This window comes from Mobula birostris, chromosome X (assembly GCF_030028105.1).
Source record: "Mobula birostris isolate sMobBir1 chromosome X, sMobBir1.hap1, whole genome shotgun sequence".
NCBI classification, from domain to species: domain Eukaryota; kingdom Metazoa; phylum Chordata; class Chondrichthyes; order Myliobatiformes; family Myliobatidae; genus Mobula; species Mobula birostris.
In genome coordinates, this window is record NC_092402.1 from 25,289,611 (window position 1) to 25,307,073 (window position 17,463).

At 42.1% G+C, this 17,463-nt stretch overlaps 1 protein-coding gene across 1 annotated transcript in view; it reads left to right on the top strand.

Moving 5' to 3' along the window:
• Positions 1-17,463, top strand: part of LOC140191351 (tumor necrosis factor receptor superfamily member 16-like) — a 137,516-nt gene that overhangs the window by 50,366 nt on the left and 69,687 nt on the right. Inside the window, exon 3 of the mRNA XM_072248672.1 lies at positions 2,698-3,054. Within this exon, the coding sequence (XP_072104773.1) occupies positions 2,698-3,054 (357 nt within the window). The remainder of the gene's footprint in view (positions 1-2,697; positions 3,055-17,463) is intronic.

The window sequence follows — 17,463 nt, forward strand, 5'->3', positions numbered from 1 at the left end:
GTTTATTCATAACAAAGAATTCAAAATTTGATGAGTTGTAGAGCTATTATGATCTTCTCTTGGTACTATTTCTTATGTCTGTAAGTGCTTATGTATTTGATGCTCAAGGCCATTTTGTTTCTCCACAATTAAACTATATCCTTGTTGTGTGTGAGCTCCTATTATCCTCTCAGTATTGCAACTTCAGTTGAAAACATCAGGAAAGAAGTTTTCAGTTGTCTTTTCCTACCTCTAAAGAAAACTGCCCTCGGCATTTCCAAGGTGCAACACAGAGTCCTGACCATCAGTGCTACTGAGTAGACAGTTGGCACTATTGTGGTGTGCCAGCCTTTTGCTTCTTACAAACCTGTGTCACTTTAGTAATCCCAACAAATGGTTTGGCCAAAAGACGTTTAAAGTCACATTATTCTAGAAACCTGTTCAAAGTAAACTGAAAGAAGTTTATTTCCAATCCAACCATGCTGCTTATGCAATTTGAAAAATGTTTTATTTATAGGAATGTGAGTGCCAGTCAGAAAATTGAAACTGGTATATGAAGATCTTTCAAGGAAACAAACTTAATGTCCTTACTAGATTTGACCTAAATGTGATTTCAAACAGTATGGCTAATTCTTAATTACCTTTGAGTGGGATCTAGTTCAAGTTTAAGTTGTAATCTGGCTGTACATATATGCAATGAATGAAACAATGTTCCTCCGGACCATGATGCACCCACAAAACGTATGCCACACACAGCACATAAATCAACATATTCCATAAATAAATTAATAAAATATAATTTAAAATGCCTGTCGTAAAGTGTAGTGCAGGTAAACAGTAAACAGCTCGCCGCCCTAGTGACGGTACCTCAGTGGTGACAGGGTATTCATTAGTCTCACAGCCTGAGGGAAGAAGCTGTTACCCAGTCTGGCAGTCCTAGTCCTGATGCTCCTGTACCTCCTTCCTGATGGTAGTGGGTCAGAGAGATTGTGGCATGGGTGGTAGGGATCTGCAACAATGCTTTGGGCCCTTCATGTACAATGCTACCGGTAAATGCCACAAAAAGGGGTAAGGGGATCCTCCTGAAGGTTTTTATTACCCTCTATGGGATCTTGTGGTCCAATGCATTACAGCTTCCATAACACGCTATGTTGCAGCCAGACAGGACACCCCTGATATTTGCTCCTATAGAAAGTTGTTAGAATGGTGGGGGTGAGGAGCCTTGCAGGTCGACAATCTCCTCAGAAAGTGTAGATGCTGCTGTGCCTTCTTGACTAATGAGAAAGCGTTGTGGGTCCAAGTTACGTCGTTTGGTATGTGTACACCAAGGAACTTCGAGCTCTTTGCTCTCTCCACAGTAGAACCGTTGATGTGCAGTTGACCTGTGCCTACTTGAAGTCTGCAATCGTCTCTTTTGTCTTGTCCACGTTGAGACTCAGGTTGTTACTCTTGCATCATTTGACAAGCCTCTTTACCTCCTCTCTGTATGCCGACTAATTATTGTTACTGACATATTATCAATGAACTTGATGATGCAGTTTGAGCTGGATCTGGCAGTGCAGTATGAGTCAGCAATGCTAAAAGCAGCAGACTGAGCATGCAGCTCTGGAGGCACCAGTGCTCAGCGTGATGGAGCTTAAGATGTTGCTGCCAAGTCAAACTGACTGGGGTGTTTCCATCAAGAAGTCCAAGATCCAGTTACAGAGAGGGGTGTTGAGTCCCAACAAGGCTAGATTACCCACTAGCCTCTGAGGGATGATTTTGTTAAAAGCCATACTGAAATTTGTCATATGAGGCATCATTTTCCAGGTGGGACAGGATGGAGTGGAGGTTCAAGGCTATGGCATCATTACTGGACTGGTTTGAGTGGGAGGTGAACTAGAAAGATTCCAATGTAACTGGAAAATGTGATTTTATACAATCCATTATCAGCTGCTCAAAGCACTTCATGATTGTTGAAGTCAGTGCCACTGGGTGGTAATTGGTTAGGCCAGTTATTGTTGCTCTCTTGGGCACTGAAAAAATGACTGCCTTGAAAGCCTGCTGGTACAATTGAAAGCCTGCTGGTACAATGGACTGTTTCAAAGAGATACTAAAGACTTACGTTAAGACCTTTGTTAGGTGGGCTGCACAAGTCCCTCAGCATCTGACCAGGTATGTTGCCTGGCCCTCCAGCTTTGCAAGGGTTTACCCTGACTAGGATCCTCCTCATCTGCGACCAGACAGGGTGCCAGTTCCTCAGGAGAAAGGGGGTTTTCCTCGATATCACATCATTCAATGCATCAAATTGTGCATAGAAGACATTCAGGCTATTGAAAAGGGAGGTGTCGCTGTCATTGACACGCAGGGTGGACTTGTAATCAGTTATGGTTTCTGTACTTTGCTACATGCACCGCATGTCCCTGATGTCACAAAGGTGCCTGTAAGTTTTCTATGTGTACTCACACCTTGCCTTCTGAGTATGGGAGAGCACAGCTCTTGCTGACTTTAGAGTCTTTCTATCCCCCAAACTGAAGGCAGCGTCTCAGTCCCTAAGCAGTGCATGAACCTTTGCAATCAGCCATGGTTTTTATTTGCCCTGGCAGTGTAGTCAGCCCATGCACTTTATGCAAAGGATGATAACTGCCAATCTTGATAGTTCTGCCTTCATCCCAAATGCAAATGATAGAAAAAAGAAACTTCACATTTAACTTACTGATGCTTTTTTTTTTATCCTAGGTCTCTCTTATTCAGATGTCTCAAGCCATATTGAGCCCTGCAAACAATGCACCGTGTGTACGGGTACAAAAACCATTCTTATCCCTTGCATGGAGAACTTTGACACTTCCTGTGCTTGCATGAATGGGTATTATGAGGACAGTAATGGAGAGTGCCTTCCATGCAATATATGTGACAAGGGATATGGAGTCCTGGAACAGTGTTCTGAGGGAAGGAATACAATCTGTGAGGAATGCCCTGAAGGCACTTATTCTGACCAGGCGAGCAGTGTTGATCCTTGTCTCCCATGCAGTCCTTGCGAAGATTATGAAGAAATGATTTCAGAGTGCACACCTACACAAGACAACGTTTGCATCTGTAAGTCCTTCAGGCTTTTTCCTTAATATGCAGCTCATTGAAAATGTCAAATTGGTGGGATATATTTTGCAAGCTGGAAAGTTTCATTATGCCCATGGGACTTTGAAGTCCTTTTGCACTGCAGCACACTGTTATAGAAGTTCATTTGCATTGTACAATACTGTTCAGAGGATTTTAGATTTGGACAGTACAGAAAGAAGCCATTCAGCCATACTGGCTCTTTGTAAGCAATCCAGTCAAGCCAATCCCCTGCTTTTTCCCTATACTCTAACACATCATCTTATCTTGTTCCCTTTCAATTCTCTTTAAAAAGCCCTGATTACTTTCCACCATTCATACGGGCAATAGTTTTCACATAATAACCATTCTGTAAAATAAAATTGTTCCCTTAACTGTCCACTCACCCCTCCACCCTGCTTCCAAATATTATTTGCCCACACTTTGAGTCTGTTTAAGCCTAGTATGCCCTTCTGTTACTGCCTCTTTATTAAATTTCATCTATGTTATCTCTCTTTTTTCCCCAGTCATAGTCATAGAAAACTACAGCACAGAAACAGACTCTTTGGCGAATCTAGTCTGTGCTGAACCATTAAACTGCTTACTCCCATCGACCTGCACCCGGACCATAGCCCTCCATACCCCTCCCATCCATTACCTATCCAAACTTCACTTAAATGTTGAAGTCAAACTCGCATGCACCACTTGTGCTGGCAATGTGTTCCCTCATTGAAACACTTTCAATGAATTAAGTACCTGTGTTCCCACACTCTTCCGTGCCCTAACGCTCACTGTGCAATTCTGACCCTGGTTGGTCCTCCCAAAGTGTAACACCTCACACTTGTCTGCATTAACTTACATCTACCATTTTTCGGCCCATTTTTCCAGATGGTCCAGATCCTGCGCAAACTCTCATAGTCTTCCTTGCTGTCCACTACATCCCCAATCTTGGTGTCGTCCACAAATTTGCTGATCCAGTTTACCACATTATCATCCAAATCGTTGATAGAGATGACAAACAACAAAGGACTCAGCACCGATCCCTCCTGCACTCCACTAGCATGGGCCTCCAGGGTCAGAGAGGCAACCATCTACTACCGCTTTCTGGCTTCTCCCACAAAGCCAGTGTCTAATCCAATTTATTACCTCATCTTGAATGCCAAGTGACTGAACCTTCTTGGCTAACCTCCCATGTGGGACCTTGTCAAATGTCTTGCTAAAGTTCTTGTGGACAATATCTACTGCCTTGCCTTCATCAACTTTCCTGGTGACTTCCTTGAAAAACTCTATAAGATTGATGATACATGACTTAGCATGAAGCAATGTTGACTGTCCCTAATCAATCCCTGTATATCCAAATACTCATATACCTGGTCCCTTAGAATATCTTCCAATAACTTTCCCACTACTGATGTCAGGCTCGCTGACCTATAATTTCCTGGCTTATTCTTAGAGCCTTTCTTAAACAATGCATCAACATTGGCTATCCTCCAATCCTCCAGTACCTCACCTGTCACTAAGGATGTTTTAAATATCTCAGTCAGTGCCCCTGCAATTTCTGCATTAGATCCCCAGAAGATTTGAGGGAACACATTGTCGGGCCCTGGTAATTTATCCACCCTGATTTGTCTCAAGGCAGTAAATACCTCCTCCTCTGTGATCTGTATCGGGTCCATACACTCACTGCTGTTTTGCTTAACTTCTGTGTCTGTCTCTGAGTAAATGTGGATGCAAAAAAAATCCATTTAAGATCTTCCCCATCTCTTAGAGCTCTACACGTAGATTACCATACTGATCTTCCAGAGGACCAATTTTCTCCCTTGCTATCCTTTTGCTCCTAAAATATCTGTAGAATTCCTTAGGATTCTCCTTCACCTTGTCTGCTAGAGCAACCTCATGCCTTCTTTTAGCCTTCCTGATTTCTTTCTTAAGTGTTTTCTTGCATTTCTTATATTCTTCAAGTACTTCCTTTGTTCCTGCCTGCCGATACCTACTATGCACCTCCTTCTTTTTCTTAACCAGGGCTTCAATATCTTTCAAAAACAAATTCCCTGAACCTGTTATCCTTGCCTTTTATCCTGACAGGAACATACAAACTCCTGTACTCTCAAAATTTCACGTTTGAACACTTCCTACTTATCAAGTACACCTTTGCCAGAAAACAGCCTGGTGCTCCACACTTGCCAGATCCTTTCTGATGCCATCAAAATTGGCATTTCTAAAATTTTGAATCTCAACCCAAGAACCAGACTTATCCTTCTCCATAATTACCTTGAAACAAAAGATACTATGATCTCTAGATATAAAGTGTTCTCCTGCACAAACTTCTGTCCCCTGCCCTGTCTCAGGCCCTATTAGGAGATCAAGTCTTGCACTCTCTCATTGAGATTTCTATGTACTGATTAAAGAAACTCTCCTGAACACTTGGACAAACTCTTTCCCATCTAATCCTTTTATAGTATGGGAGTCCCAGTCAATATGTGGAAAGTTAAAATCACCTACTTTCACAATTTTATGTTTCCTGCAACAGTCTGCGATCTCTCTACAAATTTGTTCTTCTAATCCTGCTAACTGTTGGGTGGTCTATAATATAATCCAATGAACGTGGTCATATCTTTCTTATTACTCAGTTCAAACCAGAAAGCTTCACTAGATGAGCTCTCCAGTCTATCCTGCCTGAGCACTGTCATGGCACTTTCCCTGACTGTAATGCCATGGCATCCCTCCCACTCTATAACATCTAAAACAACAGAATCCCAGAACATTGAGCTGCCAGTCATATCTAACCAAGTCTCACTAATGGCTACAATGTCTAATTCCAAGTGCTGATCCAAGCCCTAAGTTTATCCGTCTTTCCAAGAATGCTCCTTGCATTGAAATGTATGCAGCTCAGAACATCAGTTCCACCATGCTCAACCTTTTGACTCCCGACTTTGAATGCGGTCTTAGCAACATCTGTATCCACAACCTCTCCACCATCTGTTCTGGCACTCTGGTTCCCATCCCCTGCAACTCTAGTTTAAACCCCATATACAGTGCTAGCAAATCTTCCTGCTAGAGAGTCCACTGATCCAAAAATTTGAAGTTATCCCTCCTTCGCCATCTCCTTAGCCGCGTGTTAAATTGTATGATCTTCCTAGTTCTGGCCTCACTAGCATGTGGCACGGGTAGCAATCCTGAGATCACAATCCTGGGGGACCTGCCCTTAGCACCTAACCTCCTGAACTCACTTTGTAGGACCTCATCACCCTTCCTACCCATGTCACTGGTATCGACGTGAATCATGATTTCTGGCTGCTCACCCTCCCACTTAAGAATGCCATGGGACTCGATCTGAGAGTCCCTGACCCTGGCACCTGGGCAGCAACACACTATCTGAGAATCTCGTTCTCGTCCACAGAATCTTTTGTCTGTTCCCATAACCAAAAAATCCCCGATCACCACAGCTCACCTCTTCTCTCCTCTTCCCTTCTGAGTCACAGAGCCAGTCTCAGTGCCAAAGACCTGACCACTGTGGCTTTCTTCCGCTGGGTCATCCCCCCAACAGTATCCAAAGCAGTATACCTGTTGTTGAGGGGAACAGCCACAGGGGTACTCTGCACTGGCTGCCTATCCCCTTTCCCTCTCCTGACAGTCACCCAGTTACCTGTGTCCTGCAGCTTGTGTAGGGGGTGACTAGGGAGGGGTAGCACCTCCAGTGGGGGATCTTGCCGTGCCCTTTTCAGAACAGCTCGTCCACCTTTGGTCCCCACCTGGCGCTCAGCTCTCACGTGTGGCTCCAAGTAGCTGTAACACGCGCAGCGGCCACATCCCCTGGTAAACTGTCTCGGCAGACTGGCCAAACTAGGTGAGGGTAGCCGGCGGGTCTTTGACCCTTGGTGAGGTAGGGGATCTGCCTGTCCCAGCATGTGAAGTCTGGCCCTGGTGGATTGAGCGGAGGAGACTGATTAATGGTCCAACGGTCAAGAAGGCAGGCCCAGCAGGCATTGTGGAGCGCTAAGAGCACGACAAGACACTTACACGTTCTGGTCATCCACTGCAGCAGCAGAGATCTCCAGCCGTAACGGTTGTCTGTGCCACTGGATCAAGGTCTCTTATGCCGAGAGAGTGGGATTACCCCTGAGTAATGGCTGTTCCACTTAAAACTCCATCACGCACAGGTTTCTATTGTGCGATTCATCTCAGTCCAAACTCAACTCGCCGGACTGCAGAGCCACCTACGTGTCCACAGATGAATGGCACAACAGCGTGTCTTCTTCGAATGCGAAGGACTACCCGTGGGCGCCTTGTGTGTAACTGCCTCCCTGTGTATACTGTATCAACCTCTCAGCCTCCCGAATGATCCTGAGTTCATCCAAAAGAGCATTCCACTATTTTGCCTGGCATCCCCTCTGCTCTAAATGTGCAATAAGAAAGAATAAATAACAAAAATATCTACCTTGTGCCTATGCCTCTCCTCACCGAAGCCACACTGAGCCAAAGCCTGAACTCCCCACTCTGACACAGGCCCACTCACACAATGACTGCTCCAACTAAAACCTAACTTCTTTTTATTGGACCTTGCCAAGTGCACAATCTAATGTCTCCTTGGGAACTGCGGCGTGCAAAATGTACTGACTGCCCCCTCTCACTTCTTTTAAGCTCTCTGTCCCTGTACGCAGTCCAGTGTCTCCTCAGGAACTGTGGTGCGCAAAATATGCCGAATGCCCCCACCTGCTCCTTTTAAACTCACTTTCCCTGTATGCAATGCAATGTCTTCTTGGAAACTGTGGCATGGAAAATATGCTGACTGCCCTCGCTCGCCTCATTTAAACTCTCACTCCCTCTACGCAATTCAATGTCTTCTTGGAAGCTGCGGTGCGCAAAAATGTAGCGTCTGACCCTGCCCACTTCTTTTAAACTCTCTCTCTCTATGCAATGCAATGTCTCCTCAGAAACTGTGGCATGCAAAATGTGCTAACTGATCCTATTCACTTCTTTTAAACTCATTTTCCATCTACGCAATCCAATCCAATGTCTCTTCAGGAACTGTGGCACGCAAAATACTACTGCTGAGCTTTTGGAAGCTAATTTGTGCTACATAGTTCAATGCACGGTCTAGATTGCTGCATTTTCTCTGAGTCCTCCATGATTAAGACATGCAAGTGGTTACCAGTTAAACGCAGTGTTATTAAACTATGTGATGGACATATATTGACATCAATTGCTCACTTTGAGCAACTAATGTCAATATATGTCCATCACATAGTTTAATAACATAATTTTGTGTGTGCATCTCCCATAAATGCTGTCAACTATTCACGTGGAAGTAGATTTCTGTGGAATGGGTGAGGCCTGGTTCTATAAAAGAGACCGGTCTAACCAGATCGATGTCATTGAGTCCAAAGTGCGTATTCTCTGGTGGGTAGGAGATCCTTATCATTTTTAATTGCTTCTCCCTCCCAATTACCCAGTAAATACTCAGGGAAAAATTATTAAGTATTTAACAACAATAGAAAGTCATCACACTTTAGTTCCCAGCACAAGGGATGTCGTTTCGTAGCAGTTGGAATGGGCACATTCTAGAATTCTAGTGCTAAAGTTAATGGACATCCAGTATACATGTCAGACAACCTCAGAAATTTTCAAATTCTATCCCTTGCAAGAACATGTTTATTCACCCTTAGGCTTGAAAGATAAAATATGAAGTGACCATAAGCAACCAAGATTAGTTGCCACTTAAATGGGTCTCGGTTTCAGTACGAGTATGTGCAACACTATTTCATAGTTAGCAATTGGTATTTCACAGATAGTGTGGTAAACATGAATGTTGAGTAAACTTCTTCAACATTAATACTGAATGTGCAGCATTACATTAGGGTTAAATGCTAACTATGACAGAGTAGGTCTGCTACAAGTAATTTCTTCTCCCCACCCCTAGTAGTCCATAATTCTTATTATCCCTGCCTGGTAGTGCTGATGGTATACTTATCAGGTGCACATGCCAAACTGATGGACCTAACTCTCTGTGTCTTGTTTTACAGCGGTTGGCATGGACCTAACTGTCTTAAAAAGGTGTTCCTGGAAAACGGTTATTTGTTGATTGATTTTGGTTGCGCCAATGCCATTGTGATCTTATTGTGATGAATATATTTATGGACATTTGTGATGGTGAAGAAGGATATGAATTCCTGTGTTTTGATATTGTGTTCAGGCTCAGGGTAACAACTCCCCTACATTTCAAAGAATGGACTATCCCTTTTCTCCTGCAGTTAGGAGAAGGAGATCATTGTGTATGTGTATATATATTGGTTGGTGAGTTTGTGTTATGGGGGCTAGTGTTTTGCACCACCTGTAATTTGATTGAAGGAAACCTATGGTGGGAAATTCAGATGGGGAGTTTAATGATGGTATGGAATTGGTTTTGGCAAGAAATAAAAGGAAAATGAGTTGGGGTGAGGGAATTTGGTTTGGATGAGGAGGGATGCCTGCTGAAGGGCATTAGGACTGGGGTATACTCTAGGAGAAGACTATCAGAGTACATTTTCTGGCTTCTGTATAGCCTGTCAAGCTGCTCCTTTGGTGTCTAGGAGAGCTCATAAGAAATGTGTTCCTTAGTGGACGCAGGAATGTGCAGAGACTGGAGATAGGCTTTTTGTGTTTTGAAATGTAGATTAATGCAAGAAGCCTTGCTGAACTTTAAGAAGAAAAGAGTGATAGCAAGGAAGGTTGTTAGGAATGCTGAAAGGGAAGCTTGGAGGGGTTTTTGCTCATCAGTAGGGAGGGAAACTGGTGTGGAGAATGCTGAAGTAAACGAGGTTATCATCAGATTCCAGTGTTAGTGGAGAATGAAAATTTGGCTACAATAGGCCAAGAAAATGACTGCACTATCCAAACTCAAGACAATATGGAAGGACAGCAACATCACCATGAAGTACAAGTTCAGACTCCTGCATGCATTGGTATTCTCCATCTTCCTGTACGCATGGACCCTCACAGCAGAGCTACAGAGGAAGATACAGGCATTGGAAATGAGATGCTATCGCAACATCTTGGGCATCTCATACTTGGACCACATCACAAATGAGCAGGTCCGCAAGACCAACCAGCACCACATTTGCCCCCATGAAGACCTTCTCACAATGATGAAGAAAAGAATGCTGAGATGGTACAGCCATGTAACAAGATCCAGTGGCCTTGCAAAGACCGTTCTACAAGGAACTGTGGAGGGGGAAAAGGAGGAGAGGTAGACAGAGGAAAAGATGGACGGACAACATTAAAGAATGGACAGGGAGAACATTTGCGGTGACCCAGGCTCTGGCACACAACTGCGACAGGTGGAACAGACTAGTGCAAAGCTTGTCATGATGGCACCCCGACAACTCCACCAGGAGTTAAGGGTGCAAGGAAGGAAGGAAAAGAAAAGGCAGGATGTCTGGGAAACATGCTTGCAAAGATGCATAGACTAGACAATTTAGGGGAGGGGATATTAAGAGATGACAGTGTATTTAAAATAATGGAGAACATGGCAGTGATCAGGCTGATGTTTGTTTTGGAGAAGAGAGAATCACTTGCTGTTGATGTGGGTTTTGTAAATGGAGATACATATGATGCCTTTGTACTACTGGGAAATGATATTTGGAAAACATTTACAGTAAAAGAATCAGTAATTGCAGTGTTTCCAGACATTGAAAAAACTTATGATAAGCTATGGAGGGAAGGGCTTTTGATTACACTGAGTAAGCTTGATTTTGGATTTTTTGTTTGGCTTGTTGTTTAGAGTGAAGGTGGGTGAAGAAGTGTCATCAGAGTTTACAGTGGATAATGGGGACCCCCCCCCCCTTCCCCCATGTAGTGTTGTTATTACAACATTGTTTAATCTGATTAATGATATTTTTGATTGTGTTGGGTCTGGACTTGTGATAGGTTTGTATACCGATGATGGGGCTCTGTGGAAAAGGAGCTGTAAGACTGCCTATTTGGTAAGGTCTGCGCAGACAGCGTTATCAGCAATGGAAGAGTGGTCTCTGAACTGGGGTTTCAAATTTTCAGTTCCTAAGTCAAAGTGTATGATTTTTACTCAGAAACATAGAGTGGATTATATTCACATTACTCTGTATGGGTGTCTGCTAACTAGGGTTCCTGTGTTTAAATACTTGGGGTTATGGCCGGATGCAAGACTGACTTGGAGAACACATAATGTTTTGGGAGGATAAATGCATGCAAATTGTTAACTTTATGCACTCTGTGGCTGGGTATGGGTATAAATGGGAAGCTTCTAAGGTTGTTCTATTGACAATTTATCATACTTTAATGTGTGCTTGTCTGTTCTATGGTTGTCTGATTTATGGGGAGGCAACTCATTCACTTTTATGTAGGTTGGATGTCCTACAGGCAAGTACACTTCGAGTCTGTAGTGAAGCATTCCAGATCACACTAAGATGCACTGGGAGTTGAACTAAGAAAGATGCCTCTTGTCCTGCGGAGAGTGAAAAATAAGCCTTGCATACTGGACTTCCATAGTAGGGTGGGGGGAGGGTCGTGTCCCATTTAATTCTGTTTTAATGGATTGTTGGAAATCTATTAGCAGACTTGGTAAATGTTTTGGGTGGATATGTGCAGGAGTATGGTCTTGAGGATTTGCAAATTAGCCCAACAGTGGCTTGGCCAGGAGTTTCACTTTGAAATTTCCAGATGTGGGAATAGATTTGTCGTTACTGGGGGATAGATGGGGTCTTGTGGGTGGAGAGAGGGTGTCAGGTCACTTACAGCAGCAGCATATATCCTTCGTGCCTATCTTTACAGATGGTTCTAAAGACCCAGTTAGTAATGGGCTGGGCTTAGAGATATTAATTCCCTGGTTTAATCTTGAGGTGGAAAAAGGCTGACAGATGGGTTGTCCATCTATACAGCAGAATGTATGACCATTATCATTAGTCTGCAATGAGTTGGACTAGTGCAGCCAAATAGAGTCGTGATCTGCTCAGATTCTGCCTCGATACTGCAGAGTTTGCAGTGGATGCGTTCAAGGAAACCTGATCTGTTTGACGGAGTTGTATTAAAATGTATATTTTCTGGAGAGTGCAGGAATAGTACCAGTTTTGTTGTGTGCCTGCACATGTGGGCTTATCGGGTAATGAAAGGGCAAATCTTATAGAAAAACAGGCACTTACTAAGTCAGGTAGATATAGTCAATTTAGGAAAGTATGAAGCAAAATTTGTATTAGGTTGGCTGGGAAATGGCAGAAATTGTGGGACAGGTGTGGGACAGAGAGGTGGTACTACAATTTGGTTCCATCAGTTCAGGGAAGATGTGTGGTTGGCAAGATTGAGGTTTGGACATGGGTTTGCACTTGTTGGTAAATGTGGGGATGGGTGGTGTGACTTCCGTGAAGTACCAGAGACAGTGGAACATGTGATCATGGTGTGCCACAGATATTTGTTGGAACATAGGAAGCTGTTTGGGTAATTATTGGGCAGATCTTAGGTACCTAGGCTGCAGAATATTCTGCCACCTGAACCAGGGATGGTGAAGTTATGTAGGGTCCTATTGAGCTCTTTAATTAAAATAGGTTTGGGAGGTAGGATATGATCATCATGGCTCCCTTCATACTCCATGGCGGTAATGCACTTTCCTGGCAGGTGAGAACCGCCATGAGCACAGAAGAAGGTATGGTAAGTTGCATTACTTCAGACTGATGTTTTGAAGCTGTTGTCCGAAGGTCTGATGGTATATATCTGTATTTTCATTTTTGTAATTTGTTATTTTCCCTTTTTTGCACTGTAAATATTTTTGTACTTTTTCTAGAAAATTTTCACCTCTGGCGCACCATAAACAACTTTCTACTGGGATAGGGTATACTGTAATTGCCTGCAGAACTCTTACATCATCTGCTAAAGAAGGCATTTGGCCTTTTCATCCTCTTGTTGGTCTTGGATTTGAGGGAGCCCAGCCTGGAAAGTGTATTATGGAAAGGGGTCTCACATACTCTTGCCACAGCGTTTTCATTAACAAATTCTTTTGAGTCGTATTAGCATTCCTATTTGATCATGTGTTGGAGCTGTAAAAGAGAAAAACCAAATTGAATTGACTTTATTGTTGACTTTATTTCTGGACTTTAACTGCTGGAGGAGCTCTATTTTAAGCAATATCTGTGGAGGTAAGAGGATGGTTGATGTTTTGGGTTGAGACCCTGTATCAGGACTAACTTATTCCTTTACCTCTACAGATGCTGCTGACCTATTGACTTCCTTGTCTAGCAGTTTGCTTCTTATTTCTCTTGTAAAATAGCCAGCTGGAAAAGTGATAGTCAAACTCCAAACAATACACTGTCTCCGCGTGACATTGAATGCGGATCCTTCAATTCCTCTGATAGCAATTTGCTCAATTTCTGCACGATCTTTCTATTTCAAACATAGGACAGTGAAGTTTACTGAGGTTCCCTGCACTCCCCAACAATCCGCCATGTATACTACACTTGTTCCTTCCGAAACTAGTTTGAACATTTTTTAAATTGTAGAACTATTGGCATCTGAATGTTTCATAGAAAACCCAGAGTAGATGCTTGATTATGTTTCACCAAACTCTTCAGTATTCAGTTTCAAAACAGTGATCCACAAGGAAAAATTGTGGACTTGCTGGGAGTCCAACCCAATGGTTTTCTTTTTTTGCCCCCTCTAGATCTGCTGTGCATCTGACACATTTATTCATGGAAGTGGGCAGACATAATCAGAGGGGTGCCCCTTCCACAATGTTCATTGAAAGGTTGATCAAGGTTACATAGTTGGTTTAGGCTCACCTCAGTTACTCAACGGAGAGCTGCAGTTCCAGACTTAGGAACCTATCACAGTTGTGTTTTGTTTTGCTTTAAGTTTTCCTTCAGGTTCAATAGTTAGCTGCCACTTAGAGGGGTTATGACCCATATAGCTCTTCCTTCCAATATGAAACCTCGCCAATCCATACCTCCATTCTTGGCCAAAGAAATCCTGATCTAACTGCTTGCTGCACTTATTCATGGGCCCCTGACCATCCATGAACTGTTCAAACCTATTTGATCCCTCCACAGTTTGATTTCTTGGGTCTTGTGCTACCATATTGTGTTGAACATACCTTTCAATAGTCCGCTATGTTTGAAGTGCAAAGGCATGTGGTTTTCAACTTGTAGCATTAGGTCTTTGTGAATCAACTAAAGCAATAGTCATAAGAAAGCGGGGGATGTGATATTAAACATCCTGACTATATTGGGGAAGAGAGAGAACAAGTACTCCACCCAGATAGCTGCCATGATTTTAGGCTCTCCATCTTTGACTGGGAAACACTGCCTATTTTAACTGAAAGTTCTTGTTGCTGCATTATAGGAAGGATGTGGAGGCTTTGGAGAGGGTGTAGAAGAGGATGTTGCCTGAATTAGAGTATGAGCTATAAGGAGAGGTTGGACACACTTGGGCTATTTTGAGTGCTGATCTGATCAAGAATTTAAATTGAGTGTCAGAGTCATTTTCCCAGCTTAGAAATATCAAATACTGGAGGACATAGCTTTGAGGTGAGAGGGGGAAAGTTTGCAGGAGAATTATTGTATGTGGCAAGTTTTTTTTTATGCAGTGTGTCAAGTGCCTGGAATGGACTGCCAGAGGAGGTGATAGAAGCACATACAAATAGCTAAATTTGAGAAGTGTTTAGACAGGAAGGGGATGGAGGGATATAGACCAGGTGGAGGCAGATGTGAAGTTTAAATTGGCATTGTGAATTGATTTTTGCTCTGAAATCTTTTCCTTTTTCCCATTTTTGTCCCTCTTTACCCCTCTTTACTTTCTCTCTACCTGTAATATCTGAGCTACCACCAGGGGATGAAGGGGAGTTCCATAGATAACATGATGAAAATAACTTGATTTTGTTTCTGGACTGCAACCAGCCCATAAACCCTGAAGCAATCAGAATGTTTGTTTCAAGCAGTGTTTATTTATAGCCTATCACCGAGCTACAGATAGATGCCTATTGTCTTGGAATTCAATTTGAGTACAAATCAAATTAACAGATGTGACTCAATTCTGTGCAAGAGAACTGTGGTCAAATCAGAATTTAGGAATGGAAGAGGGCAGCTGTTGTGTCGAAGGACTTCATTTGAAATTATCTAAGGTGTATGTTTTTCAGGGATTTTTAACTTGGTAGATGGGTGTTAAATTGAGCCATCTGATGGATTGAGTATGCTAAATAGGTAAGATAAAACAGATGAAATGACCAATCAAATAACATGTAAGACAAAGCAGACTCCTACAAAATGCAACCATTCTGATTTGGTCTCAACTATTCAACAAATAATGGGCATGGTGTTGCAGTGAAGATGTCTTGACTGATATGCAATGGTCTGGACTACCAATCTGGATAGATTTTAAAATCTTCCAATTGGGGAATTGATATAATAATTTGAAATGGAAAAGTTAGAATTAGTAATAGCGATCATCATTGAGTTGTAAACAAAAATCATTTGGTTTGCTAGCATGCTTTAGGGAATAATTATTTAAGTCCTTTCTCAAATGGGCTTATCTGTCTGCAGACCACATCTGTGGCTCTTCTTTGCTATCTGAAATGGTCAATAAATCTGGTGGTTTTTCACATCCTCTGAATATATATATATATTAAAAAAATCTGATAACTTGATTACAATAGGAAATAAAAAAAACTATTTCATTCACCTTCTAGGATGAGTTCTTGAAACTTTTTTTGAAATGTTTTTCCGGAAGTAAATTTTTGCAAGAATAGCTAATTGTTCTAATGAGCAAATAGGTTTTTAACTTGTTTCGATTAATATCAAGTGGTCTCCGGTAAAACATTTACTGCTCATGAGTCATTTACTCGTACTGAATCTCTATAAAACATTGTCAGCACAGTCAGTCAAGCTATTACAGGCTTCTCTGAATTGCTCCCTCAGAGACTGTTAGCCAGATGGCCAACTTTCTAGTTGAAGTAATCAATAATTTGAACTTCATATTGAGCCAGATGCTAAACTGTTGCTACAATCTTTTGACAGTTTAAGCAGAACACTATGAATGTGACATTCTAGCACTGACTTGTGACTTAATGGTCGTTTTTACCTTACTGTAAAGTTCCAGGCATTCTAAATAGTTTTCTAAATCTGACATGTTCTCTGCACTGTGCAAAATCGCCTTAGTGATACTTGGTGATATTTATCTTGAATTTTTTTCCATAAATTCTTGAATCCTGAAGTGATAAGTTAAGTCTCGATGCATTATGCATTCCAACCTTTAAACAGAACTAAGTGGCTTGCATTTGTATAGTATATGGAGTTGACCTAAAACAATCCATATGTAGTGATGATTGCTCCTGCTGTAATAAATAAAAGCAGGAAAATGGATCTGTGCACAGAAAATTTCCACAACCATCATTGTTGAGCAGCTGATCTGGCTTAGCAATGTTGATCACAAAGTGATGATGGCACTCCTGTAGTTCTTTGAATATTGTAATTTTCATCCATTTTAGAAACAATGTCAGCCATTATCCTGTCCCCAAGAGAATGAACACAATTTGAACAGCTTTCCCAGGCTGACAGGCCTGGTGAAATCTTTCTGGGTATGGTCCAAGGGCATCACTGAGTTTGAACTGTGCTTAAGGTGTAGAATCTTAAATAAGAATTTCAGATCCCAGAAAAGAGGGCTTGTAGTTTTCTCCACTATTCTTCTGCTTGGGGTTCCTTAACTTTCCTTCCTCAGATGCTGTTTAAATATTTTTCCATTGACCAGTCTCTGCTTTATTCTTAATTTTGTTAATGTAGGAATTTGAATAAGGGAGAAAAGGTGAATTGCTTGTGCTATTTGACAGTCCATTTGAATGAGTTACAGCATTCAACACAGCAGATCTAGAGCACTAATCGTAATCAAAAGGATACTTCCAACAGCCAATGGCATTATGTCAATGCACATCTGATTCAATCCCTCCTGTGTCAGTTCTTTGCTTGTCTACATGCTTAGAAATTCAAGCTCCTTTAGCTAATTGGTACCGACTTTTGGCAAAGTCGCAATGTTATTGCAGCCTCATTCTTTACCTTAATTGTTTGTGAAGCAGGGTCAGATCACCAGCTTTCCGACCTGTGCTGTGGTGGAAGATCCTTTACATTGCCTACGGCTCGTCATTGAGTCTTAAAATCAAAATGAAGCTGCAGTTCTTTGTACTCTTAATTGTGGAAAAAAGTTTTTTTTAAATTCTAGTGGGATCTGTGGAGTGTTTTAAATGAAATTCTTAAAAGTTGGGAGAAAATGTTACTTACTCCAGTAGTCTAATTATGCCAAAACTGTTCTCATTGCAATTAAGAAGTAATTCCACTCACCTGATCATCAGGTCAGGTCACAATATCATGTTTTCCCACTAATATAAATATACTGAATTTTCACTGTACTATGACTTTCAAATTGACATAC